Genomic DNA, 12,649 nt, shown 5'->3' on the forward strand with positions numbered 1-12,649 from the left:
AACTGCTGATCCTCAGACCAGGAGCAATTATTTTGGTTCCTTTTCATTGTATGCACAGGGCAAAACAAGCAAGCTCTACCTTCTGTGTTTTTAATGATGGTGCTAGGCCTGACCCTGTAATTATCCACAGTCCTTCTTGAGAGCTCGCTTTATTATGTCAAAAAGCTGGTTTTAGAGTAGAAATGCTGAATTGTTGCCTGTGATGCTGTATGTTATCTGAGTTTCCTCTATCCTTGTGCAAAGAGCTGACACAGCGGCACTGACTTATATTTCAGCATTTCTGGCTCTTTTATCCCTCCACCTGTTTGTTTTGGTAGGAAATCTGTAGGGCACACAGCTTTAGCAGGTGTCATGCAAACTGATTTAATTGGACCTTGTTGCACACTTGTGTCTGTATCTGTGTCAGAGTGATGTGCAGTATTCATGGTGTGCTTGTATGTTTTTGTTAAAGGAAAACTATACCCCTCAAACAATGTAGGTCTCTATAAAGATATATTGCTTAGAACAGCTCATATGTAAAACCCTGCTTCATGTAAATAAACCATTTTCATAATAATATACTTTTTTAGTATTTTGTGCTACTAGTAGGGTTGCCACCTTTTGCAAAATTTTTTCCCGACTGGTGGGGGGCGGGTACAAAAAGGGGCGTGGCGTGATGTCAAAGGGGGCGGGTTCTGACATCAAATGGGTGGGGCCACGGTGTGGCCAGTACAAAAACCGATGGACAAGCTAAGTTTACAGGGGATTGGGGGCGGGCCGAGGGGTCTTTTTAAGGGTATTACAAATTTACCGGCAGCTACATTGCTGGTAAATTTGTAATACCGGCCTTGGCAGGTGTTTTACCGGTTAGGCCGGTAAAATACAGGCCGGATGGCAACCCTAGCTACTAGTCAATCATAAATAGAAAACTGCCATTTTAAAAAATAAGGATTGCCCCCTGGGATCGTATGATTCACTGGTCACACAAACATACCAAACAAACTATACTTGTTAGGTCACATGAGCCAATTAACAGCCAGAGTTCTGCCTTTTGCTTCCACACTTCTTCCTGTTACAGTTAGAGTTGCAGTGTTTTTGGTCAGGTGATCTCTTCGTGTTACAGTTAGAGCTGCAGTATTTCTGGTCAGGTGATCTCTGAGGCAGCACACAGACCATCACTAAATGGTGGTTCAAGGCAAGAGATGTAAAAGGTCAATATTTACTTAATTATATATATCGGTATGACAAGATTCTTAAGTGCCACTTAATTTGATATAAACTATCTGTTGCTCAAGTATTCATTTTGGGGATATAGTTTTCCTTTAAACCAGCACATTCAGGGCATGGGGCCAGAGGAACAGACTACTGAGTTTCCATTAGGGATGCACCGAATCCAGGATTCGTTCCGGGATTCTGCTCAGTTTCGGCCAAATCCTTCTGCCTGGCTGAACTGAATCTGAATCCTAATATGCAAATTAAGGGCGGGGAGGGAGATCACATGACTTTTTGTCACAAAACAAGGAAGTAAAAAATGTTTCCCCTTCCCACCCCTAATTTGCATATGCAAATTAGAAATCAGATTCTGTTCGGTATTTGGCAGCATCTTTCACGAAGGACAAAATAGTGGATTCGGTGCATCCCAAGTTTCCATATACTCGCTCTGTACCAGCTACAATCCTTCCTGCAGCATCCCTGCCTGCTACTAGCTAGCAGAATTAAAGGAAATATATTGGTAGGATTATAGGAATGGGATCTATTATCTGGAATGCTTGGTACTAGGGCTTTTTCAAAATGGGGCTGTTCTGTAATTGATAGAACCAGGGTTTAAATGGGAACTGTGCATAAGAAGCTGTAGAATAAATGTCCTTTTCAAATTTAAACCATGTAGGTTGTGCATGGCCCCCCTATACTGGAGCATACAAGTCTTTTGACCCGTGAAGAAGCGTGCGAGGTCAGCCCGACCCGCGGGTTTTTCCTTTTGGTTGCAAGAGGGTTTGATGATTTTGCTTCTCTGCAGAATGTGCCTGTTGGATACTTCCAAGGGCATTGTTACAAGATACCACCAAGTAATCGGTTATCCCAGTTACTTCCCCACAAAGGCTACTAATTTCAAGTCTCTTGAGTGAAAATCCACATTCCTGCAATTTACGACTAAGTTGGTGTGTCATTATGGGGAAAATTCACTAAAGGGCGAAGTGATTTACAGGCGCTGGCATCAATTCGCTAGCGAAGGAGATAGACTGTAGCGATACTTCGCACTCTAACGCCAGTCGAATTTTCACACTGGCGAATGGACATAACTACGCTAATTCACTAAGATGCGGTTTTTTTCAGAACTTGCCAGACTTGCCTTCGCCTGGTCTGAGGCGAAGTGCAATAGAGTAGATAGGAGATCCTCAAAAAAAGTTGAAGTACCAAAAAACGCTGGCGTCTTTCTTTTTTTAGGGTACCCTCCTTCCCCTCTACATTTGATAACATATGGCACATAAACTATACACTGGGCTCATGTGTAGGGCAATATAACAACTCTATATAATTTTATTAAGGTTCCCTGGACTTGTGTAGTGTAACTTTAACTGCACGGCGTATGCAAATTAGCCAACGCTAGCGTAATTTCGAACTGCTGATCGCATTATCGCTACCGCAACTTCGCATACACACCGAATATCATACAAAACCGATATTATTATTATTATATTATTAATATATATATTATTGGTGTGTCTGTGGTCACCTTAAGTCTTTACCTGCCTTTTTGTACATTTGGATGAGGACTGCCACATTTCTTTCTTTTTTTGCAGATATTCTTTCAGTAGAATAATAATACGCTTCTAGTAATGTCTGGGTTTGCAGTGGGTTGGGGTAGGGTGCTCAGAATTCCTGAGTATACTTCTAATCATCAATATATAGTGAATAAAGTACCCCCTCTTGTAAAATATAAGGATATTATAAGTTACCGAGGAGTTTCATGACCATATAAAAGTACGAGGCCGAAGGCCGAGTGTTTTTATACAGGTCATGGAACTCCGAGGTAACTTCTAATATCCTCATATTTTACAACTGGGGGTACTTTATTTATTATAATACACAAATTTCAGTGAGTCATGAGACAGAAATGACATCAGAACTCACCGTTTATAACTGATGACATCAGAACTCACCGTTTATAAGGATATCATTTACATGATATTCATGGCTTTTGTGTATTATATGCAGTTATTTAGTTGCTTAATAGTATAAATCATATTTTTGTATATTGATTATTTACTGTGTATGCAGAAATGCAGAAGGACTTGAGAAACATGTTTTCAGGATGTGCTTGACTACTGCATTGTAATTCGCTAATCTGCCCTAGATCAGCTAAACAATCAGCACTGTGTCTTGTATTAAAAGATCAGACCGCATTAACCCATTTGTAGGCAGCTCGTATACATTAGTGACCTACAGTATATATACTAAGCATTTGGTCACAGTATAGACTTCAGTCATTCAAATCTAACTTCCTGATCTCTGTTCTACCTTATAGGTGTGTTGTCGTTTTGTTGAATCCTCGGAAGAACAAACAGCAGCATATCCTGAATAGCTCCAGGTAAGAGTCACGTGCTGACCACAAAGAATAATCAATTTATGACTCACGGACACGTCTCTTCTTTCTACCAGGATTTTCTTACATTTGCGCAAAAGACTTCCCTTTCTTTGAATGTACTTTCTGTCTCAACATTGGACTCACAAGGGTCAGGCCACACTGGGCGTTTTGGGGAGATTTGGTCGCCTAGCGACTAATCGCCTCGTTTTTGTGGCCTTCTCTCACTCTACGCCGGCTTAAAATGAAAAACCGCCGGCGCTAATCACACACGCCGTTCGTTTTGTGATATTGTGATTAGCGCAGGTGTTTTTTCATTTTAAGTCGGCGCAGAGTCAGGGAAGGTGATTGGATCGGCGCAAAGATGAGCTGATTAGTCGTCAGGCGACCAAATCTCCCTAAAACGCCCAGTGTGGACTTACCCTTAATAATGGGATGTGAGGCAAAATATTTGCCTTTTAGATTGAGTGTCACTTATTGCTTCTTAATTATTTTGTTCCTCCCAAGCTTGCTGGCAGGCAAGTTGTCCATAATGGAGTCCTACCATCTTTGCAAAGCAGAAAATGTGGTAGGTTAACAGGTGGAATTGCTTATTCGACCTTCATTAAATCCCCTGCTCCATTAGTCCTTATACTGGCAAACATTTAGAAATGTGAAAAATGAATCCCTCTTCCTGACACAGCAATTCCATAAAGGTGGCCTCACTAGAGAAAGTTAAAAAAAATATCGAGCTACCTTGGAACAGCTATGTCCCTAGAGAAAGTGAGTGGAGTGGCCCTTCTGCCCAGGATACAGCTGAAAGAATAAACCCCAATAATCTGATTAAAACATTTGCCAAAAGCAAAGTGAAGAAGGTAAACGTGACGTTGAATGGATTAGAATTGTATTTCTAACCGTTCTTACTTTCAAATCACTGTTTATAAGTTAAAAAAACAGGCAAAACATATTAAGCCCCCAACACACGGACAATAAACTGCCAAATCAGTCTGAAGGGGCCGAGTTGGTGGCTTTTAGTGGTTCCTGTATAGCCAACAAAACAACATTCAGATATTTATAGACAATTTTACCTTTGAGTCCTCCTTTCTCTCTGAGATAAGGAAATTGATAAACGTCCGCCTTGGTTATCCACCTATTGCATTTGCCTGACATCCCATGATTCTGGTGTCATTTTATATAGTTTGAACCTGTGAGCTGACAGATACATCACAGGTTGGACCTACAGTAATAAAATCGAAGGGTTAGTTCACACGAGGAGAATCGGGGAGATTTTGTCGCCTGGCGACTAATTGCCTCGTCTTCTAGGCGACAATCTCCCTGAACTGCCTCAGCGTGTCTTCCCATAGGCTATAATGAAAAGTCGCCTGCGCTAAAGCACATGCGGCGCTGAGTTTTCCATAGTCACCCGAAGTTGCCTCCGGAGCAAACTTCGGACGACTTCGGAAAACGCAGCGCCGCGTGTGCTTTAGCCCAGGTGACTTTTCATTATATATATCATTTGTGGGTCGGGAGTCCATATGACTGTTTGCGTAAATCTCTTAAATAGGCCAAAGGGACCCGCCCCAGTTCCAAAGGCAATCAAAAGTCAAAAATGTTTATATCAAAAAAGATATATGTCCCAAGGCTTCTTAAAGTAAAAACAAGTCATTTATTGATAATCACATTTAAAAGGTTTTCGGTACATACTAACCCCACATGGCCCACCTTACGCGTTTCGCACCCTCCGGCGCTTTGTCTCAGACACACCTATGACTAAGCGCCGGAGGGTGCGAAACGCGTAAGGTGGGCCATGTGGGGTTAGTATGTACCGAAAACCTTTTAAATTTGATTATCAATAAATGACTTGTTTTTACTTTAAGAAGCCTTGGGACATATATCTTTTTTTGATATAAAAATTTTTGACTTTTCATTATAGCCTATGGGAAGACACGCTGAGGCAGTTCGGGGAGATTGCCGCCTAGAAAACGAGGCGATTAGTCGCCAGGCGACAAAATCTCCCCGAATCTCCTCGTGTGAACTAACCCTTAAGCTTCTAACTTTTCAGTGAAGAACAGGCTTTTATAAATTAGCAGCTGTATACTGTTTTCACTCTATAAAGGAAGGAGAAGATCAGTCTCCTCTGGCAATGTTCTTTCCTACGGCGGTTTTTGCACTAAAATATCTATTTTTTGAGAATGAATACACATTAAAATCCAGTTCTAAATTTGTTCCTAAATTTGTTCCTAATATATTTGCATGATCGGAATGCATCTGCAATGTCTGACTGTGAGATTAGGACACTGGCACTTTTATCCTACAGGGATTCACTCACAGATTGTTGCAGCGATCTGGTCGCTACTTGTTTGTCAACTGTGATGTTCCTGTTTTGAATGGCAGTTACACAGAAGCTTCTTGCTGTTTAATTTCCTGTAAGTGGTCTAATTGTCCAAGAATGAAATATATGGAATTTTGCTTCTTTACCCACTAAATGGAATTATTTTTCTTATCTAGCACCATAAAACGCTTTACAGAGATTAAACATCATTCACATCAGTCCCTCCTTAATAAGTTTGGGGGGGAAGCCTATTCAAGCATGAGGAGAACAACGTCCTTGCAGCTAGTGCCCTAGTTAGAACTTAACCTAGGACCCCAGTGCTACAAGGCAGCAATGCTAAGCACTACATCACTGTGCTGGCAGTTATCCTTCCCCCTCACCAAGCTCTGTACCTCCTGGAGGAGCTGTACCTGCAAGGGCTGATCCTGAGTGGAGTGAATACATCCAATAGATGCTACTGGGCTAGAACTCCCAGGACACCTTCAGAAGTAAAGGCGGGCAGTTGTAATTCGGAGGCTAAAAACCACTGGCTTGAGTTGAGCACAGCATCACTTTTCATAAAAATATGACTAAGAGTGGTGGCACACAAGGCTACTGGGGGAGATTAGTCGTTCAGCAACAAATCGCCTCTTCTTCGGGCAACTAATCTCCCCTTAATGCCTTCCCGTCAGCTTTCCGAAATCGCCCAAAGTTTCCTCGTGAGGCAACTTTGGTTGACTTCGGAAAATGAACCTAGTGCCACCCCTCTGGCGATTTACATTCTAGCAGGTGGGAAGGCATTTAGGGGAGATTAGTTGTCCGAAGAAGAGGCGACTTGTCGCTGGGTGACTAATCTCCTCTAGCACCTACGTCTGCCACCACCCTTAATGTCCAGTAATGACAGGAAATCAATGTAAGCATTTACTCATAGGGGCTGATTTACTAGACAGGTGCTATATTTTAACAGATCTTTTCTGGTACTAGACTGATAACTTACAGCTGATTTCTAAGGTTTCTAAGGACATCTATGCTTGTGCTATTTAGCACTGATGCTTGTAAATTAGCCCTGTTGATTTAGTTCCTCTTGCAAACTTTTGTATATTCCTTCTAGAAGCCACATGTAACTATGCACTATTTAAAGCTTCACTGAACCATTTCTAATATCTGCCCTAACATTACTGAAGGAGGCTGGTCTCATGTCAAGTTTCTGCTTTGTCTTTTAGAAAAACCATCACCGCTCTTGCCTTTTCTCCGGATGGGAAGTTCTTGGTCACAGGAGAGGTGAGTAATCTGAACCACAAAAAAAAAAAACCATTCACGGGCCTCTCCCAAAGTCTGGCACAAAATGTTTGCGGGATAGCCATGTCACAAGAGGCTGAGGCATGCATTTAAAGGAAAACTATACCCCCAAAATGAATACTTAAGCAACAGATAGTTTATATCAAATTGAATGACATATTAAAGAATCTTACCAAACTGGAATATATATTTACATAAATATTGCCCTTTTACATCTCTTGCCTTGAGCCATCATTTCGTGACTCTATCTGTGCTGCCTCAGAGATCACCTGACCAGAAATACTACAACACTAACTGTAACAGGAAGAAGTGAGGAAGCAAAAGGCAGAACTCTGTCTGTTAATTGGCTCATGTGACCTTACATGTGGTTTGTATGTGTGCACAGTGAATCTTATGATCTCAGGGGGCGGCCCTTATTTTTTAAAATGGCAATTTTCTATTTATGATTACCCAATGGCACATACTACTAAAAAAGTATATTATTATGATAATGGTTCATTTTCATGAAGCAGGGTTTTACACATGAGCTGTTTTACTCAGTATCTTTTAATAGAGACCTACATTGTTTGGGGGGTATAGTTTTCCTTTAATTGAATTTCTGGCCCAAACACATTTTAGGGGAAACCATCTGAACAGGGATAAGAAGGTTGTTGATAAATTAAAGGCTATGTTCTTCACTTTTACATTATGAGCCAAGCTAATTGTTTTAGAAATAATCATGAGTTAGTACTCTACCTGTAAGCAGACATATGAGTTTGTACCTAAAGGTGGCCATAGACGTAACAATTCCGATCTTTCTTGGAAAAGATTTTTCCAAGAAAGATCGGTCGTTTCAATACACAAGTGTAGAGCTGACGATTCAGCAGTAACGATTCAGCAGTAACAATGGCCGATGTTTGGGTCCCTTCAAAGGCACCCGATCAAAATTTTCCGTCCAGCCCGATCGACGAGTCGACCGATATCCAAGTCTTCTGCCGATATTGGTCGGCTCTTTTTTCCACATACACGTACCGAATATCGGACAAAATTAGTACGATATTATCTGTTAGTCTATGGTTAGCTTTAGTCTTGTTATACCAGACGGTGGGTTTGGCACTTCCTCACGTTCTTAACCAACAGTTCCGTTGTGCCCTATTTACAAAAGTGGACTTTGTTTTCTGTGAATAAAGGGTGAGACTGGCAGTAGCAGGAAGCATGACAAAACAAGACACACTAAAGCTGGCACTTTGTGTTTGTCACTAGGCAGTGCAGCTATTTATTTACCATGTTGTCATTAAACAGTTCCTCCTGAATTGACTCTATTTATAACCTTCTCCAGAAGCCTGGGCAAACTTTCTTTAACGCTTACTTGGAATCTAGTGTTCTGATAATGCTCAAAATCCATAACTTCAGAATGACAGGCTGTAGCATTTTAGGGAATAATTAACTGTATGAATTTAAATATTTCGGCCTACTAGATGATTGGTGACACACCCCTTCATCTACTGGACCTGCAAATGTGCATTTTAGAAACTATACTGTTCAAACCAGTAGCAAGTGTCTTCTGCAAGGCTCATCCTACAGCATAGATACCATTCTGGACACTGAGCTGACACAGTAGATGTATCTTATTTGGCTATTGTACTGAGACTGTGAGTCTGCCCCTAAGATGGAAATAGTGACACAGTTATGCTAAAACAAGAATGATGATTGGATGTCACTGGATCAGCCCCATGGAAGAAGAAATGGTTAAATAGTCATCTGTTGTATTGCTAATTGTTCCCTCAACGTCCTCACGAGCTTTCAGGACGTATGAGCTATTATTTAATACTCTGTATTATATTACTCTGTATTAATGTATACCTCAAATAAAGCTGTCTGGTTAATATCCTGAGTGAATCTGAATGGTTCAAGTCAGGCCCAGGGGGAACTTCGGGGCCAGGCTCGATTTGAGTAAATATTTATTAAAATCCAAGAGAGACTTACTCATTGGGGGTGAGAATCATATATCCCTAGCGGAGAATCATATCGATAGACGAGCGACAATATATACAAGAATATATTATATATATTTTATTATACATAAATTTGAATACGACATCTATCCGGACATCTATCTGACAATATGATCTACTATTGTGATTTTCACACCAGTATATTCCTGTGTTCGTCTGTTAGAGTGCAGTGGGCTAGAAGTCAATCAGCCAGACATGGCAGCCGTCAACCCAGCTGTGCCTTTCTGGGTGTTGGGTGCCACAGATTATGTGGTTGGGTATTGGGGGCTGCACAGGAGATTTATGGTTAAGTATCAATATTAATATCTTCATTATATATGGCTTTTGTTCTTTTAAAATATAATTTTTTTTATGAAATACATTTTTTTATTAACAAGCTTATAGTGAACTTGCTTAATCTTTCCTTCTGGAACTTTTTTTTAAAAAAAAGCCTTTTCAAAAGAAAACTAAACCCTGCACCCTCTGTGCTAGGGACCCTGCTATCTATAAACTGTCACAATGGGGCATGTTTATTAAAGAGTGAAGTTAGAGATCACCATAGTCCTCTAGTTTGAAGTTCCGCCACTCTCCATTCATTTCTATGGGATTTTTAAAAGAGTATTTATCAATGGGTGAAAGTTGACGTTCATCCTTTAATAAATATGCCTCTAAAATGCTATAAAAATTACCGGAGAGTGTGCAGAATTTCCTCTAGTGGACTGTGGCAGTCTCTAACTTCACTCTTTGATAAATATACCCCATAGTCTCTCACACACATAGATTGATTGCCTACCAGGAGCATGCTCACTTTGTTTCCAGCAATGGTGAGCCCTTGGGGTTTTAGCATGTGACAGTGGTGCTGTTGAAGAAATCCTAACCCTAAAAAAATGAGCATTGGATTGATTAGTTCCTTAATTGGAAGGAGCATAAATAATTGGGCCCCTCGCAAAAAAAAAAAATCTTTGTTCAGGTGTCGCCCAAACAACCCACTCCTGTGGACTCCCTATTCTGTCGAGCCTTGATGTTGGATCTTCATCATTCTATAGCTATTTTCTTCATTTTATTTTTTTTACAGAGTGGGCACATGCCTGCAGTTCGGGTATGGGACGTGGCTGAGCGCACCCAGGTAGCCGAACTCCAGGAGCATAAATATGGTGTGGCCTGTGTGGCCTTCTCTCCCACCTCCAAATACATTGTATCAGTTGGCTACCAGCATGATATGATTGTCAACGTGTGGTCATGGAAGGTGAGTCTCTGCTTTCTACATGAATGTACGCATGGCTGGGGAAAAGAACTACCATACAGGCCTGGGCCTCCCCTGTGGTTGCTGCTATATGGTAGTTACTTCACTGAATATAGAAAAATGCAATACATACATATGAAAAAGTTTGGGAACCCCTCTCAGCCTGCATAATAATTTAATCCACTGTCAACAAAAAAGATAACAGTGGTATGTCTTTCATTTCCCAGGAACATCTGAGTACTGAGGTGTTTTCTGAACAAAGATTTTTAGTGAAGCAGTATTCGGCAGGCTGTGCAAAAATTTGGGTAATGCATGTAACTGCTCAATTCTGATTACTGGCAACACCAAATTGGTTGGATTATCTTGTTAAGCCTTGAACTTCATAGGCAGGTGTGTCCAATCATGAGAAAAGGTATTTAAGGTGACGAATTGCAAGTTGTGCTTCTGTTTGACTCTCCTCTGAAGAGTGACAGCATGGGATCCTCAAAGCAACTCTCAAAAGATCTGAAAACAAAGATTGTTCAGTATCATGGTTTAGGGGAAGGCTACAAAAAGCTATCTCAGAGGTTTAAACTGTCAGTTTCTACTGTAAGGAATGTAATCAGGAAATGGAAGGCCACAGGCACAGTTGCTGTAAAATCCAGGTCTGACAGGCCAAGAAAAATACAGGAGCGGCATATGCGGAGGATGGTGAGAATGTTACAGACAACCCAAAGATCACCTCCAAAGACCTGCAAGAACATCTTGCTGCAGATGCAGGTGTATCTGTACATCGTTCTACAATTCAGCACAATTTGCACAAAGAACATGTGTATGGCAGGGGGATGAGAAAGAAGCCCTTTCTGCACTCACACAAACAGAGTCGCTTGTTGTATGGAAAAGCTCATTTAGACAAGCCACAGGCATTTTGGAACAAAGTGCTTTGGACTGATGAGACAAAAATTTAGCTATTTGGTCATAACAAAAAAACACTTTGCATAGTGGAAGAAGAACACGGCATTCCAAGAAAAACACCTGCTACCTACTGTCACATTTGGTGGAGGTTCCATCATGCTGTGGGGCTAGTTCAGGGACTGGGACCCTTGTTAAAGCCAACTTGAATATCATGGAAAATCTATGGGATAATTTGAAGAAGGCTGTCCATGCTCAGCAGCCATCAAATTTAACTGAACTATAGATTTTGTTTGGACGAATGGTCAAAAATACCCACATCCAGAATCCAGACACTCATCAAAGTCTATAGGAGACGTCTAGAGGCTGTTACATTTGCAAAAGGAGCTCAACTAAGTATTGATGTTATATCTCTGTTGGGTGCCCAAATTTATGCACCTGTCTAATTTTGTTATGATGCATATTGAATATTTTCTGTTAATCCAAAACACTTTATGTCACTGCTAAATACTACTGTTTCCATAAGGCAGGTTATATATTAAAAGAAAGTTGATACTTTGAAAGCTCAGCCAAAGATAAACAAAACTCCAAAGAATTAAGAGGGGTTCCCAAACTTTTTCATATGACTGTATGTAGCCATTTTATTTGGTGCATACTAAGATGGTTAAATGTGTGGTTCCTTTTTCAGAAAAATGTAGTTGTGGCAGCAAACAAAGTTTCCAGCAAGGTGACAGCGGTCTCGTTTTCTGAAGATAGCAGCTACTTTGTTACTGCTGGCAATCGGCATGTCAAATTCTGGTACCTCGATGAAGCAAAGTCCTCCAAGGTAAGTAGGGATCTCCCAGCTATGCTAATAATCGTGCTACCGAATGAGTGGTAGGGAGGAGGGGCAAGAGTGAGCAGTGATGTGCTACAATCTCCAGGTGTGACCTTACCTTAAAGGAGAAGGAAAGGCAAACCATAAATAGGCTTCTATGCAAAGTCTTGTGGACATAGAACTTACTTAGCGTTTTCTCCCTGGTCTCATCTAGAAGCAGTTACGCTCATAGGAAGACTGCAGCGTGTGATGTCACACTTTTTACTTCTTTCCTGCTGCCCGAGGCAGCCTTGAGGCGCATTTAGCATAATTTAGATCAACTGCGCATGTCCTGTGGGCGATGCCTTTATCTTAATCATGATGACGCGCATTCAAATCTTGTCATCATTGACCCTAAAGCACATGCCTCTTACCCAATCGCATTCAAATCGTCCAGTAACTAAGGTGACGCATGAGCTGTACAATTTAATTATATTTAGTACAGCAAACAATCAGCATCTAGCGGTTGCAGTGCGCTGAGAGGGGACACAACCACTACCACTAATGACTACCACTACTGAGCGCCACGTCAAAA

At 41.0% G+C, this 12,649-nt stretch overlaps 1 protein-coding gene across 3 annotated transcripts in view; it reads left to right on the plus strand.

Moving 5' to 3' along the window:
* mapkbp1.S (mitogen-activated protein kinase binding protein 1 S homeolog) overlaps positions 1-12,649 on the plus strand; it is a 79,177-nt gene that overhangs the window by 25,434 nt on the left and 41,094 nt on the right. For all 3 annotated transcript variants that reach the window (XM_018232260.2, XM_018232259.2, XM_018232261.2), the window contains exons 4-7: positions 3,506-3,568; positions 7,076-7,133; positions 10,200-10,370; positions 11,947-12,084. In XM_018232260.2, coding sequence (XP_018087749.1) covers positions 3,506-3,568; positions 7,076-7,133; positions 10,200-10,370; positions 11,947-12,084 — 430 coding nt within the window. The remainder of the gene's footprint in view (positions 1-3,505; positions 3,569-7,075; positions 7,134-10,199; positions 10,371-11,946; positions 12,085-12,649) is intronic.

The sequence above is a fragment of the Xenopus laevis genome, chromosome 8S (genome assembly GCF_017654675.1).
Source record: "Xenopus laevis strain J_2021 chromosome 8S, Xenopus_laevis_v10.1, whole genome shotgun sequence".
NCBI classification, from domain to species: domain Eukaryota; kingdom Metazoa; phylum Chordata; class Amphibia; order Anura; family Pipidae; genus Xenopus; species Xenopus laevis.